This window comes from Euwallacea similis, chromosome 5 (genome assembly GCF_039881205.1).
Source record: "Euwallacea similis isolate ESF13 chromosome 5, ESF131.1, whole genome shotgun sequence".
Classification (NCBI taxonomy): Eukaryota; Metazoa; Arthropoda; class Insecta; order Coleoptera; family Curculionidae; genus Euwallacea; species Euwallacea similis.
In genome coordinates, this window is record NC_089613.1 from 3,618,878 (window position 1) to 3,635,380 (window position 16,503).

At 34.0% G+C, this 16,503-nt stretch overlaps 3 protein-coding genes across 3 annotated transcripts; 2 read left to right on the plus strand and 1 right to left on the minus strand.

Moving 5' to 3' along the window:
• Window positions 1-134: 134 nt before the first annotated feature.
• Mtl (Rac family small GTPase Mtl) lies at window positions 135-2,222 on the plus strand. The gene is made up of 3 exons (XM_066390151.1): window positions 135-495; window positions 554-786; window positions 937-2,222. The coding sequence occupies exons 1-3, from the start codon at window positions 380-382 to the stop codon at window positions 1,173-1,175; spliced, it is 588 nt and encodes a 195-aa protein (XP_066246248.1). The 5' UTR covers window positions 135-379; the 3' UTR covers window positions 1,176-2,222.
• Window positions 2,223-4,768: 2,546 nt separating this feature from the next.
• Window positions 4,769-12,925, minus strand: tej (tejas). The gene is made up of 19 exons (XM_066390212.1): window positions 12,837-12,925; window positions 11,837-12,028; window positions 11,593-11,780; window positions 10,987-11,355; window positions 10,756-10,935; window positions 10,321-10,519; window positions 10,081-10,267; window positions 9,915-10,021; window positions 9,774-9,857; window positions 9,559-9,691; window positions 9,196-9,392; window positions 7,731-7,913; window positions 7,228-7,469; window positions 6,778-7,178; window positions 6,655-6,713; window positions 6,272-6,379; window positions 5,915-6,158; window positions 5,664-5,860; window positions 4,769-5,412 (listed from the first exon to the last, which is right to left on the minus strand). The coding sequence occupies exons 2-19, from the start codon at window positions 12,026-12,028 to the stop codon at window positions 5,254-5,256; spliced, it is 3,429 nt and encodes a 1,142-aa protein (XP_066246309.1). The 5' UTR covers window positions 12,837-12,925; the 3' UTR covers window positions 4,769-5,253.
• Window positions 12,926-13,611: 686 nt separating this feature from the next.
• On the plus strand, window positions 13,612-16,494 carry PIG-T (phosphatidylinositol glycan anchor biosynthesis class T). Its single transcript, XM_066390578.1, has 3 exons — window positions 13,612-13,915; window positions 14,326-14,659; window positions 15,160-16,494. Exons 1-3 carry the CDS (start codon window positions 13,738-13,740, stop codon window positions 16,397-16,399), a joined length of 1,752 nt encoding a protein of 583 aa, XP_066246675.1. The 5' UTR covers window positions 13,612-13,737; the 3' UTR covers window positions 16,400-16,494.
• The last annotated feature ends 9 nt before the right edge of the window (window positions 16,495-16,503 follow it).

Sequence of the window (16,503 nt, forward strand, 5' to 3'; positions counted from 1 at the left end):
CTCTAACTTGTCAAAAACCAGGATAAGAAGAAAGATAAAAATTATCTTCAAGCTCTGGTAGTTTATTCCCGAACTCGGCTTTAGATGGTGCAGTTGGGCATGAATGTTGACATATGCCAAAGCCATTTTTTGACAATAATTCCATGATTTTTTTACAAATTTATAAATAAAAAGTATTAAAAGTAATTGTTATTAAACTTTATTATCTGCTATAAAATACTGCTTTCATTGCTATATTTGCCGCATTCAACAGTTAATTTCTTAGCAGTCAAAAAATGGTTTTCTGGATAATTTAAGACAGCCTCCCTGGCCCAGCCCAAAACTGAATGAATACAAATCCAGGAATTGGCTCACTTCTGGCACAAAAATTAGTTAAAACATGTCTTCAGGACGTCCAATAAAGTGTGTGGTAGTAGGGGATGGGACTGTGGGTAAAACCTGCATGCTTATTTCTTATACAACAGACAGTTTCCCGGGTGAATATGTCCCCACTGTGTAAGTAGTATTCTTGTTACATCTGGCAAGGTAGTGATTCAAAAACTTGTCCAATCAGATTTGATAATTACTCGGCCCCTATGGTAGTAGATGGTATTTCTGTAAGTCTGGGATTGTGGGATACAGCAGGACAAGAAGATTACGACAGGTTGAGGCCTCTCTCATATCCACAGACTGATGTATTTTTAATCTGCTTTAGTGTTGCATCTCCCTCATCATTTGAAAATGTGACTTCAAAATGGTATCCTGAGATTAAGCATCATTGCCCTGATGCACCAATGATACTTGTAGGTAAGTAGCCTTCCTCAAAATCTTGTTTAGTTTTAGCTGTAACAGTCCTTGTTTTCTCATTTCTCTTTTTATTTACGTCTTCGTTTATTTATGGTGATTTGGTGATGTGGCTTTTTGGAGTAATTTAAGTATGACAAAAAACTTCTGCAGGAACTAAAATCGATTTGAGGGACGACAGAGAAACACTCAATAATTTGGCAGACCAAGGCCTAAGCCCAATTAAAAGAGAGCAGGGCCAAAAACTGGCCAATAAAATTAGAGCGGTTAAATACATGGAATGTTCTGCGTTAACGCAACGTGGATTGAAGCAGGTGTTTGATGAGGCTGTTCGCGCGGTTCTGAGACCCGAACCTCAGAAACGACGTCAACGAAAGTGTATTTTAATGTAAATTCAACCTTTTTACTTATTTTATATTCTGTGTTTGCCTGTTCAGATCTTGAACTGATATTATTTTTGATCTGATATTTGATATGTCTCACTTAGTGAAAGGTGGCTGCTAAGAACTTTAGCATTTATTTTTGTTTGTGGAAAAACAGCAGAGAAAGGGAAGATACTTCTCTTTCTAAGGTTTAAAATTGAGACAATATTTATAGTTTTTTAACAGTTTTAATTAAATTAAATCCTAAAAGCACAATCAAACACATTTGCAGCTTGAAAGCAAATATTTTTTGATTCAATGGCATCTACTCATGAATTCCTGAAATTTAAAATTATTTATTATTATTATAGGGTAATAAGTGCATACCAAATGTAAATTAATTTATTATCTTTATTTTGAGTCCAAGTAACTTTTGAGTTAATTAAAATGCTTGCTAAGAAGCTGGCTCATTTTTATTACCTTTCGATTTTATGTCGTAAATCAGAAACACCCTCCTGGTGTCTCTTTTTCTCATCACATTAATAAGTTTTAATGAAGTTCAAAACGTAAATGTCCGTCCTGTAATAGACACAATCCTTGTAAATTTATAAAACCAGGGAGAAGAGCGAGGACGGTGCGTTTGAAGAGCTTTCTTCCAATTTTTTTCTTAAACAAAATAAATATGTATCTAATCAAATGAGTCTCACACTAGAAAGTTACCTCATTTTAACTCGATATCACCGGACATAATTAATTTATCTTTTTTATGAGGTATTTGGTGCCATTTCTTCTAAAAATTGAAGATGTGGGGCAAATTGTCTTGCACAATTATTTTTCTCATATTAAACAAAAAATAGAGATACATTTAGAGTAATTACTTTATAATATCTCTTACTAAAATAAAGACGTAATGTTTCCCTAGTCAATTAATTACATTTTAACTCTTATAATAACACTATAATGGTTTATTTTCAATGTATTTCCATCAGTTACAGACAGATGCATTCTGTTTCCCTCTTCGGGAATTACGTACTAATATATTGATTTAACTATAAATATTAAAATTTGCAACAGTCATGTTAGGTGTTTTATTTCCTTTGAACGTAAATAATGATTATCATTACAAAAATAATTATCACAGTCATGAAAGATTTTGACTGTAGGTAGAGGATAAACACTAATGTTGGATATTAACAGGTTGACTATCGCAGAGAAAGTATACCACTAGGCGAACACCATTGCGGTATTCGACTGCTGAGGCATACAAAACTTGCATATTCCAGTCAATTTTATGATTGCTATGAATGTTTATATATTTTTTATTCACAATTCAAAATCATAACTTGAACGAAATGATTTGAAACTGATAAAACTTCATATAAACCGCGTGTTAATTAAAACAACTCTTATCTTTCCATTTTAATATGCAGACACCTCTTGATTTTTTGTTCAAATATTCTATTCTTTTTGGTTCTTTTTTCGAATCACATTTATCTTTAATTGATGAGAGGAGAAGTATCGTTTTTTTGTCATTTTTCAAATTTAAAATGCCGATATCTCGGAAACGCATGGGGTAATAGTCTTAAAAAATATCTCAAATTTATTGCCTCGATGTGCTGTGTGACTTAACGTAAACCGTTTTACAAAATGTCTTAGTTATACAATTTAATTAGTTCCTTGCAAAAGTCACATACTATCGCAAATTACGAAATCTGGACAATTTGGTGGAGGAATTGTCTGCAGAATCGCAACGTAATGGTTATGGTTGATGTTCAGAAGAGAATTAAATTTATAAGTTTACATATATCATTCAGCCCTCAAAGTAGTTAAAGTTTTAACGGATCAAGACAAAATGTTAATATTGGCTTTATCTTTATTATATACATACGTATATTAATTATGAACATGACGTATTTAACACCGTTCTCAAAAAACTTCAGACTTCTTTTTCGATCAAGTTCTTTTTACAATAAGAAATGTATTTTTTGTTTCGTAGGCATATTTTTGCATAATGAAACTACTGCCTTGAATTCGTAACTTTTCTCCCATTTTACTAAATCTGGAAACGTCGCATGTTATTTCCTATAGAATATCGTTTCTAAGACCGATCAGCTGTACCTTTACAAAAGGCGAGTTATAAATTTTTTGTATATTTTAGTACCGATATCACTTCGTAGATGAATCATTTGAATGTTAGCGCGGCGATGAGCAAGATGTTCATAATGCGCGCTCCACTAATAATCGGGATAATCGGGGTTTCTTTTGTTCTAAGTACTAGTGAAGTACATCGTTAGTATACCAATGACTTAGTGAGTAAAAGTGGGCGGTGTTTAACCGTCATTTTGTGAATGAAAGTGGGTGTTGCTGAAGTGATTCAAGCTCACGTCTTTGGTGCTCGGGGGTAAGTTCTGATTATTGTTTTTTGTAGTTAACAGTTAAGTTTTGTCAGGTCAATGAGAAGGACGTAATCAGAATTTTAGTTGCAAGTCGAAATTATTTGCAACTTTGGCCCTTTCGGAAGGTACTTAACCACGCGCCATTCTTAATATTTCCTAGCATTAAAAAGAGATCCCGCTCGCGTCAAAATACGCTAATTTATGTAGTAACTCTTCATTCCAAAATTAGTGAAAATCGATAAAAGCGTTTAGCAATTATTTCGAAAAAATGACGTTAATTTGAGAAATTAGGCGCACTGTAGCGGCAAAACGAAGCCACATTGAATATATGTAGGTAAGTTTACCTAGAACGCCTCATTTTTGCCAAGTTTTATACAGTCATTCCAGGGATACCCCGTATAAAAATAATTGAGTCATAATTCATGTAGTGCCCTAGCATAACTAACGACTTGTTTGTTTTGATCACTTACCTTCACAGCGACGCGGGCAACAATAATAAAAGATTGAAGCACGCAATCATTCCAGAAATTTGCCTTGTAAGCTTCAATAATGCTCATTTCTTACTTGGCATTAGAAACATGTTTTGTAATATTTGCACAGCCGCCAAACTGACAGTATGAATCCTTCAGGTGAATTAACTACCAGTTCAGAATTTTATTTCAGTGGTGCTAAAGCAGAAACCGACAAGTTGACATCGTTGGTACCAACCAAGGATATAAGTTTTTGCAATTTTCTTAACTGTTTCCATATTTGGGTGCTAAAATTTTCTGTGATTAAGCTTGGAACGATGAAAAATTTGAAAAAACGGAAATCTAAAAATATCGCTATAATTGAAAACCCCGCGACTATCGCATGCTTTGGTTTGGATGTAACCCCGCTAACTAAATCAGAAATGCTTAAGCTGGTAGGAACCAAGGAGAAGAAAAATTTGAAAAACCAGAAAAATGAATTTGGAATTTGGAACGATTTCCTAGAGCCAGCAGAGTTTGAAAGGGCAGTAAAACTCTTGGCGTTTTCAATGGGAATCTTTGCAGAGGACTATTTCTGAAATATGGATAGTTGGCATTACAAAAAAAAAACTATAAAATGTTTGTTTTTATTATAAAACTAAAACAGCAATATTTCGTTACTAATAATAACAAACCTGATCATTTCACTGAAATATTCACATGCATTTCGGATTGACACAACTTAAATCTAATTACTCATACCCGTAAACCAAAATACTTCGTTAAGTACGTAATGAACTTGGCAATATCACATATTGCATATTGTAGTATCATTTCAAATATAATAAAAATATATAAATACCGTGTGTTTTGGTAATCATAATCCGTTTATCAAATGAAATGCATATATGAAAGAACGGGAGATTCAAAGTCCCTTCTCAAGGAAATAAATAGTGATTTTTGGCAATCTTTTTAAATTAACTTTGTGCGTTAATAGTCTTCGTAGTGAGAATAAATCTATTAAGGGAGACTTAATGCCAAATCTCCCTTAAACCCAACTTAGCAAATTTTGGGTAAACGCACAACAGATCTGCAACTAAACAACACAAATAATAATAAAGAAAACACAACAGACTTGTGCCGTAATCTTATTAAAAAACTACCAATATTAAGCAACTGAAACGCACACTCGGCAGAAAATAAAATTAACAGAACTTAACGAATAATAGGTACTTATAGGCTAACGAGGCTAGTTCTGGGCGTTTAAAAATTGTTGGATGAAATTATAGAAGGCCCGTATTGAGACAATGAAGCCTCATTCACGGGCATTTGGTATCTGCCGTATGAAGAAGGAGGTGTTGGAAGCTGCAGAGGATACATATGTCTCATAGCTTCTGAATATGTGTATGCCATCGAAGGCCCCTGGAAGCAACACAATTAAACGAGTTAGCATTAGAATCGAAGTATGCATTGATTATTTATCATTTTTTTACAAAAAATAATAATCGAACTGTAATTTCTTGGCTTAAATTTAGTTCACTTAAAACCGATCCTCGGAAATTATGGTCATCCATGAGATTATGATGTTCTTGAAAAATTCAATTTTTTTAAATATTTAATCCAAATTCCATCAATACATTTTATCATTTTACGCAAATTATCTCCTTTTTTACCTGATTGTAATGCTGAAAGTTAAATCCAGGTGGTGGTCTAAGTTTTGGTGTATTAACCAGAGCAGAGAGACCGAGATTCGTTAGATTTCTACACTGGGAATAAGCAGGAATCGGCGAAAACTCCATTCCATTAGCCCATGCTAGCCCAGGATATGGTTGCCGATACACTGGTTGGGCGTAGACGGGCGCAAATAGTTCTGAAAAAAATTATTTACCAAAACAAAAAAATATATTAATGTAACAAATTTTACCTGAATTATGAACCGTAAGAGCTGCTTGAATGGAATGGCTCTTTTGAAGTGGGTTGCAATCACCTGCGGCAGCTGCAGAAAACACTTCCGGGCTGATATCCATCGTCTGCGTCTGCTTGTTAAGTGGAACAATCTCTTTATATCCAGAACTGTCGGAATCAGAAAATGTCTGCAATTCCGCATTTTCAAAACAGTCGTTCGATATTGACTTGAGAGACAATGATTGCATACTTTCGACTCGAATCTGGAAAAGATTAACTCCACCTTCATACATCCGAAAAAAATTTATTGGAATCTTCAGAAGACTGAATTAATTACTTGTTTAGCAAAAATATGTTTAATTTTTTTGGCACTTACTAATGTACGGGTAAAATCCTCGTCAATTGTCCCTTCCAGATCAGTTCTAAATGGGTTCGTAGAACTTAGCGATTGATTTAAATCCTCTTGAAGGACCCCGTTATAAGTCTTGAAGTAATAAGAAATGTATTCATACAGGGTGTCTAGTGGGATAATTTTTATAGCATATTCTGCGACGAAAAATGAGGTATGCAGTTCATATAAACATTCTTTTCCAAAATACAGGGTGTCTAATATTAAATTTGCAGTATCTAGGAAATGAAGCGATTGCGAACTTATGTTTATTTGAACTTTTTGCCTAATTTTTTATTGTAGAATATACTGTTTAAATTATGCAACATAATTTCCAGACATCTGATATACAGTCAAACGTTATTGCTTACAGCATGCGCGTTCGACTCCTCGTCCTGCCACATCTCGGTCCACTTAAAAGGATTTTTACCTGATTATGACAAAAATAACGTACTAAATATTTTTTGTATTATTCCTTTATTTCTATTACTTACTCATGTGAAGATCGCAATGTTCCCCTCTATCATCAAATTCGAGATTTGTAATTTTATTTTCCAAAGATTTGAAGTAATCCTGAGGAGATAACAGAGAACTGCTACTGGAGAGCGAATCTGAGTCGTCTTCAAACGCCTCAGGGTTGTCAAAAATATTAACTTCATAGTCTATACTCAGATTCTCATCACCTTCTTGAATTGCGTAATAAAACAGATCGTTAGGTTTGTTATTAAACGAACGAAAGTCTTTTTTGTTGCTATGCAGTTCAGTCATGGCAGAAGTATCCAGTTGATCCTGTTCGTCACTTGTTGCATTCTCATTTACCAAACAGCATTCCTCTAATTGTTTAATTATTCGTTCTGACAGCTCTTGATTCTCCTTAGACAGCTTTAAATTCTCCCTAAGGAACGCGATGTTAAATGAGCACTTTGGTGAGAAATAATAATCACCTGGATATAAGTGAACATTCTTCATAATCGATTTTCGCAGCTTTTCCAGGAGTCATGAAAGTCATAGTTTTCTGGCAAAAAGCCATGATTTCATTCTTTAACTTCCCAAAAATCGCAAAGTTGAAGTTCTGATTCTCGTTACAAGGGTTGTTAAATGTGTTGGTAATCTTACGATGGTTTTTAACTGTCTCGATAAATGAGCTTTCCATGGTGTTTGCATTATCGTCCAAATCGTTTAAAACCTAGGAAGGCAGTTTATATGTTTACGGCGAGAAAGGCAATTTATTTTTGTATTATTGCTTTGTACAATTAATGTAAGATAAACACAGTGGCGTAAGATGGGAGAGAGCTTTTGGTTTGTCCAGAAATTATTAGGATTTTAAACTTTTCTCCATCGATCTCAGATCAAAATTCTGGAAATTCCACAAGTAAAGCACGTCTTAAAATATTTGAAATAAGCAGTTTTATTGACCACTGCTCTTAAATCATGAAAGGCAAGTTACCTCATCTTGGGGGGCAAAATACTGGGGTATGCAAAACTGCAACGGCATGCGCATATTCACTAACAGCTCCATTTCGCTCGAATCTGGAACGAGGCCGTATTCCAGTTCCATGAAGGTGGGAAACAAATGAATTTTTTGCACGAGACATTTAAAATTCGGTCGTACAAAAGGCTGCTTTTGTGCCTGAAAAAAAATAAAATTACCGCATGCATCGTCAGAAAATTCTGAGATTTTCAAAGTTTTAAATGCCAAAATAAAGGCGTGCTAACCGCGGATGTGTTTTTGCACGTTGCAGTTTTGTGATTTATATGTAGAAAAAGACAACAATTAAATATACATAATTGTCTTTAATCATGACATTCATAACGAAACACAGTTATTCGGTAAATTAAAGACCTCTTATGCACAGATTAATAAAATGAAAACATAACAACTTAAATAGTACATATGTGCAAATCAAATTTTCTCGTTTTGTCTTTTTCCTTGTCGTTTACAAAATTTAGAACAAGAGGCAGTATTTTATTCTATAAAAAAATATTGCTATTATTGGATTTCGACAAGAACTCATCATTTCATGTACTATGCGTGTTCAATTCGCCTCTCTATATTTTTTCTTTCTAGAATAATTCTGTTTCTTTAATTTATACATTTTAAAGAAATGCAATAAAAATCCAAGCATCAAATTTGATCACACCATGTTTTAAATGTATCTATTTTTCACCATAGCAGTTAAAAGTTAAAAAATATACTTATACGTAGGACTAGGAAACAACAAGACCTGATAAAAATGTCGTTTTTCGTTTGCGATAACCTGATCAACTGACATCAAAATAATTGCCGAACGTCACAGACTAGTCTCTTCGAGCTTTTTTTTTGTCAAATTCATCCTACATTTCGAGAGATTCAATCACTTATGAGATCGGCTAGTTAGACGTATACCGGCGTAATTTTATTATAATTTCACTTTGTTTTTTTCTTAACTTCTTTATTTTCACCTTATGTTTACAACAGTATGTTATGATTGACGAATAAATGGAAGCATTGATCGTATGTTCGTGTATATCACATTTAATTATTGCTCTATAGGGCCGGATATAACCGATGTTTTTAAAGAATGGCCAGAAATTTTGATACCGATAATGTGGTGAAAATTGGTGATGCATGTATTATATTATGATCTTGGAAACTATAAGAGATACCAAGACAGTTAAATAAACAAAGTTGAACAAAAGAAAAACGACATAATATAAACGTCAGGTTGCTACCTGCTTTAACCCCTCACAGAATATACATATACCATGTGTAAGTGGAACTCTTCTGGAAAATGTATTATTTTATGCAGATAGGCTCTGAAACAAACCTAAACACTATTGTTCATCAATGCGGCTTTGCGCCTATTCGCCAGTTTCCACATCAGCAGCATTCGCTTCGCCCTGTCTATTTCATAGCAATAATCCCCGATTACCTGGTTCTCAAACAATGCGTATCCTTCCTTGACTAAGATCTCATTGATGTATTGCACGTTTTGAGGGTCGGTAACGTCAGCAAGGAAAACGCACACGTACTCCTCCACGGAATTTATAAAACTGATTTTTATCTTGGTTTCTCGCCTGTTCACTAGCTCGCGCAAGCGGTGGGTTGCCGTTAACGGCCATGGATGGCCTAGAAATATGAAATATCCATTATATTTTTACTATTAAATAAAAAGACAATGCATAGCCATTTACATTAGTTATAGTTAAATCAATTTAAGTCTATAACTACATCTATACATATGTTACACACAATTGACCATTTCTGAGCAGTACATTTTTTAAAAATTGCTTACCCTTTTCACAAGGCATCAAATTTGCCAGGCGACACCTGATCGCTTGGGCAGGAACTTTGCTGAATTTCCTAATCAGGAAGCAAATGCCTTTGATCGGGACTTTGCAAACCGTGCCGTAATCAATGTAAAACACCTGAAAATAATCAAGCAAGTGTTCTTTACCAATATTCAGTTACAACACGGATATTTAAGTGGACTACTAAGGTTTTACTTACCCTAACAAAATTATCTGGCAACACCTTCACTATTCTAGCACGGTGGTATTCATTTGAGAACACCTGCACGCAGTATAGACCTGTCTGAAATCGAACACAATAAGTTAATAAACTACCGTATTCAACAAAAGCTGTTCTCACCTTCAAAGCCCCTGATGGCACCGCGTAGGTCTTCGTGTTCGCTTTATCGTTATAAAATGTCTGCATTTCGTCCATCATTACATCTAGAGGAGAATTATCTACGCTGCCTAAAAAATAATACACTTAAGTGCTTTCAATCCTCAAACAGGTATAAACCAAAACATACCCAAATAGACCCAGAACTTTGAAGGGTCATAAACTTCAACCACAACTACATCAAGAACTTGTTCAACTTTTGAGGTTTCTGGTAAAAACTGTCTTGGGATCTCTTGCCCATAGGGAAAAACATCGTCTGGGATTTGTTGTTTAAAGTCTGACCAATCCAAATCTGGTAACGCGTCTTTAGTTCCTCTCTGCAAAAAAAACATATAGTATACTTCTAGACCATTTTTTAGATCTAACTTACTTTAGAATTCTCGATATTGTAGCTGGCAATGGTGAAAATTTTCTCAACATTCTGAGGCAATGGCTTAGATTTATCATACAACTTAAAATCGTCAGATCCAGGCCGCACATAATGAAATATGTGTGATAAAGACAAGCACATTTCAATTAGACTGGTATAACCATAATTCATAAATCTTAATTCATGATTGAATAACCTCCTAAAAGTGTGAAACATATAGGATAAGGGATGATCATTATAAAAACACCTCAAATAGGCGTTGAAATATCACAGACATGTCTTGGATCAATTCACATATTATCAGTTGTCAGTAAGTTATTTAATGGTAAATATCAAATAGCTTAATCACCGCCTTACGTTTACAGTTCACCATCTACAGCCAGGTTTTTTTTAATGATCACCCATTTTTTGGAATTAGTGAAATTCAAGTGTTACCTGTAATGCACAGGTAAGTCACTAGACCAAATGCCTTCTGGGAATTGGAAAATAAGCTTTTTCAAATTAGTTTGGACTTTCATAGGAACAATACTATTGTCTTCTTCATACTCATCTGGGACAAAAGAAACTTTCAAACTACTATTAACAGCACCTTCATTTGATTCACTAATTGTATGCCTGAATAAGAATTTGAGTTACACCTATTCAATGTTAGCTAGTTTTACATACCTCAAATTTAATGTATTATTTAAAGTTGCCTGGTCAAAACTATTTGAACTGTTACTTTGCACATTTGATTTTAAATCCTCAGCACAATTAGTAAAGATAGGAGCTGCTGCCAAACTCTCATTTAAGTTTTTGATCATATTCTCAACATTATTCTTCACTCTAAATGCCTCAATTTTATTTTGTATAGGATTGTTTGATTGAGGATGACTGTTTAGTTGGGAAAAAGGGAGATTATTTTTTAAAGGAAGTTCTTCGTTGGTAAATTGAGTGTTAGGTAGTGGGCATGGATGTGGCATACTTTCATTACTTGTAACAGATGAGGAAGAGTTATTTGGAGTGAATGAATAATTCCACATGTTGTGCGCATTGCTGAAATTAAAATTTATAACTTGTGGTATAACAGGTGATCATTAAAAAAATTAGGTATAGAAATATGACTCATGTTTGGCATAAATTCATCAGCAGTTCTATTTACTTTTTTTTCTCAGTTATTATCTATTTGTCAGACGTTTGACAGTAAAGAGTAAATGGCTTAATCAAGCAATTACTGTGAAGTGTTCTTTAATGATCACTTATTATTTTATAAGATTGACTTAATATTTTTACCTGGCAGGTTTAGGTTCATTTTGTTGGAATTTAGGCCTATTTTGCTGATACCTCCTCCTTGCACCCAGAGGTCGTTTGTTTCGATCATTTTTAACATTTATTTTCTGTTTAGTTACCAATTCATTCATGTGTCTACTCTTTTCATTTGGCACTATGTGCACTTCAGCAAAAGGGCCAGACCCTTTTACCTGAAAATTTTAAAAATAGGTTATATTTATAATTGAAAAATGTGTTATGCCCTCACAGTGCATATATCAGGAATGTTCTTTAAGAATTGTTCTAAAGAATTATACTTAAACTTTGAATAGGGTATGGAAAAACCCATTAATGAGAAATAATCATGCTGAATATTTTTCACATTTAAAATCACAGGTGCTGACGTTAAAATGCTTCTTATATGCTTTTTAACTTCTTCTTCGGTAATGTCTATAGGCATCTGAAAAAAGAAGTAAAAGAAATTATCCTCAATTTTTTTACTTAGAATTTGTGTTATATCTTTCGGGGGACTATGAAATAGCAACAGCAGATGGGAAAAAGATGGGCAAACAGAGAGGTCTTAGAAACAAGAGCAGGATTTGTATGGATGTATGTAGCACCCAAAGATAAATGACTGGGAAGCCCCACTGAATGACTGTACCCCCTAGTCCCTGTGAAAAGTATCCACCTACATCATTAATAAAGCAAAATCTTCTATTTTAGAATTTTTAGCATCAACAATTGGTGCTCTTTGAGGGGCCATAACTTTTTTTGTCACCAAATTTGGAATTTAACATTAATTAAATTTTTGTTCCTTAACATGTTCTATGGAAATATAATTTTGTATAAGCTTGATGAATCTTCCCTTTTAAGATATCAAGAATTAAAGTCAACCTTCATTCCATTGTTAATTTTTCTAGGATAATTAGGGCTGAAATTTGGTTTGTTGTATATCAGGAGGCGTCCACATTCACTTGGTAATAAAGAATTCACACATCACTATTTGAGGGGTACATTATCAGGTTTTACTTAATTGATATTTAGTTGCAATATCTGTGTATTTAATATGAGATCAATGGGGCCCATGGCAAATTATAGGTTAACTTAGAGGAAGGTAGGATTAATGCTCTTTAAACTTTAAAAACTCTTTATATTAATGATGTAATAAAAGAAGAGTAACAAACAATGAAAAGGCAAAATAACAGGAAGGAAAATATTGGGACAAACGTAATGACACTTCCACATGTTATATGTAAATAAAAGTTTACCTTGGAGGCTTGCTTATTAAATTTTAGAGACAAAGTTAACTTACTTCGGTTTTGCTATAAGCTATAAACAAACGGCCACTCAAAAACTAAAAAGGAAATACTATAAGAAGTGTGGAAGTTGGTATTGAATCGCAACCATGCAGTTTTGAATCAAACATGATCAGCGCATGCTCGCAAAGAGCTTTTAATACCATACGCCGTTCATTTTTCGTGATAACGAATTTATCCCTGAAATTGCAAAAAATCAGATGTCCACCGGAACCATATTAAGAACCCCACTTCATTTATCAATTAATAGGAACTTATAAGACTCAGCCTTTATTCATATTCAAGAAAATCTTTTATGGTGTGAACCTCTTATCTAAAAAAGCGTAGAAAAGTCTTCATATTTAATTTTTCCCTTGGGGTTTCCCACAGCGAAATCTAACAAAACGTGGCTGGATGAAAAGGAAGTTAAACAGTAGTATTTCTACAAAGACATTCTTTAATACCTATTTCGGCAAAAAGAACTTTGAAAAATAACAAAAAGTTATAAATTAAGAAATGTGCATAAGCCCATGCAGAATTAGACGCGAACCGCTTTGCCACATTGTGATTGGTTACAGGCTGAGATTCAAACCGATCCACTTATACATTTTACGAATTTCAATTGGTCTAATCAATGTCATGTCAAGAAGTCATATAACGTGATTGGACAAAACTATTCGACTGTTTTTCCTTTTTCAATAGCCGCCGTTGCGGCAATTTAAGAATTCCCACAAACAAACAAACTGACGCTGAGGTTAGGTTTGGTTTACTGATGTTTGTTTTGTAATTTTTGATGAAGAAAATTTCAAATTTATTTATTAACGAATGAATATTTTAATTAGTCATTTATTTGCTTACATCAATAGGCTTAAATATGATTTATGCAGTAGTCCCATTTGTTTTATTCACATTAGTGCAATTCAGTGTCAGTTCGTTTTTGAATGCTGATAGTTTCACTGAAGAGCTCTTGTTGAAGCCTTTATTTAGTGACCAATTGTATGCTCATTTTCAATTTTCAACCACATGGGATGTAGATCCAGAAAACGAACAATGTAAGTGAATTTCCATCTTTTAAGGTGTGAAAGATTACTCCCTAGTGTTTGGGAATGTTGGTCTTACAGTTTGGTTTGTATCAAGTTGTATATTCAATAATCGTTTTGAATGATTGGTTTTAAAATTGGAAGAAGTTGGCATAGAGAATTGTCCTCAACATGTAGTTACAACATTTCAAGTGAAAATCCTGTAATATTTCATATTTTGATTCTGCTTAAACTTCAAATAAAAAAAGTCATGTTGTTGGCTCTGTTGTAACACCCAGTATATTGAATAACCCATCTTGCAGTAATTTTATAGGTTGCATATGACAACTTTTGTATTTAACATTATTTGATAAAGTCAGTCATCAATAAGTATAGAAGGAATTGCAATCAATCTCCCTGTACCTAAGTATCAACAATTTCAGATTTTCATAGCCACCTATTCCCCAGAGCTCTAGGAGAAATAATAGGCCGCCTAAACGTCCATGAGGTCCACATTAGTTTGACAAGTGGCCTATGGAGATATAAATCTTGGGGTTATCCAGTAATAGACGCTGCACCTGGTGCAGAGGTCTGGGCCTGGTTTAAACCTAACACAGCCAATATCAATGAAAACTGGAAATTACTGGCTAATTCATTGTCTGGTTTGCTATGTGCTTCTTTTAATTTTGTGGATAATTCAAATACTGTAAAGCCAGAATATTCATTTAGACCAAGAGGTGTGGTAGATTGGCCTCAAATTAATAACACATTTTTGAGGTAAGTTTAATTTATTTCTCTGTTTATTTATTGTGTGTCTGTTTATGATGTGTTGAAGTTGCCATTCATCCATTAATAAATTCCAATTTCATACATCCTTTGGAACTTTAGGTATAAGTGCTGCATAGGAAAATATCAACTGTAAAATATAACATCCAAAATACTATGTTGGTTTTAGTGCATGTTGGTTTATAATTTATAGCATATTGATTGTAATTGTCATGATTTCAATGTTTCTAGTGTAGATTACCCTGATTAGACAATTGGTAACAAGTGAAAATGTTAAAATTTTGTAAATGCATTCTTTAAAGGATTACAATGACAAAAAGAAATACATTTATAATTTTTAATAACTGTGCACTCATATAACTTGAATTGAAAAATATTCTCATGTGCTACATTAACTTTTATTCTCAACTTAATTTACAATTCCAAAAGTTACCAATTATTTTCATTACATTTATTGCCTTTCAGTAATTATCCCCAATACTTTCTTCTAGATATGCTACACTACCCAGAGAAATAGTGTGTACTGAAAACTTGACCCCCTTCAAGAAACTATTACCCTGTGACTCAAAATCTGGTTTAGCATCTTTGCTTAACTCTGGACATATTCACAACACCAGATATCATTCCATTGGTCTGCACCTAAGGCCAATATGCAAATCTGAGAGCTGCAGTTCTGTTTCGTTAGAATTGCAGCTTTCTGTCTCATTGGTCTATGATTATGCTCTTCTGGGTACTAAAAACTGGACGTTTAAAAAATTATTTGGCCAAGGATTAGATGGTAAATGCGCCTTGGCTTCTAATAGTACTGTTTATGTAGATTTATCTAGTCAGTCAAGACATAATTTTGATTTAACTCCTGAGCCAGATTTGGTGGTTACCTCTATTAGAGGTGGACAAGTTAGTGATTTTGCTGTTTATGAAGTTCCACCGTATTTTTTGAGTGTTAGCGCTAAGTATAGCGATTCGTTTGATTTGACTGTTAACATTCCTCCTCCTTTATATGCGAATCAATACCTGACAGGCTATGGTCAGGAAAGGGGTGGTATTGTAACAGAAATTAATAATAATCATTGGGCAAGTTTAGATGTAGTTCTGCTTCAAAATATTGCGTGGTATGTGCCGGTTTATCTTCATAGTTTAAAGGTAATTTCAAATGGCCAAGAAATTCAACCTATGGTATTGAAGTATAAACCTGGAAGACAACGAGAAAAACCCTATTACATCGAAATCGTGTTGAAATTGCCACCGCGTTCTGTGACTACGGTTTCCATAGATTTCGACTATGTCTTCCTTAAATGGCAAGAATACCCCCCGGATGCAAATCACGGCTTCTATATCGGATCGGCAGTAGTTTCCAGTTACCTCCCATTAGCTAAAAATTATACAGGACTACCGCAAGATTCCTCCACGATTTTCGGGAGCTTTAACGCGTCGCGTAGTGGATATTTAGTGCAAGTTCGAACCGAAAACTTGATTATCACATTACCTACTCCCGATTTTAGTATGCCCTATAACGTGATTTGTTTGGCTTGCACAGTAGTAGCTTTGGCCTTCGGTCCGGTTCATAATATTACTACCAAGAGGCTTGTGTTGAAAAAAAAAGACAAAGTTAGGTTGACTGAAAGCATGAAAAACAGGTTTTTGGAAATATTTAAAAAGAAAAAGGAGCAAGCACAAAGCAGTGATGAAGCAGGAAAGAAAAAAGTTACCTTTCAAGGAGTGGAAGGTTGATTGAAGTAGCGTTTCGTGGGAGTTTTTATATGTTATGTGTTATTTTTAGCTAATTGTTATAATTGTCATTAAATAGTTTGCCTGAACAGAATAAAGTTGTATAG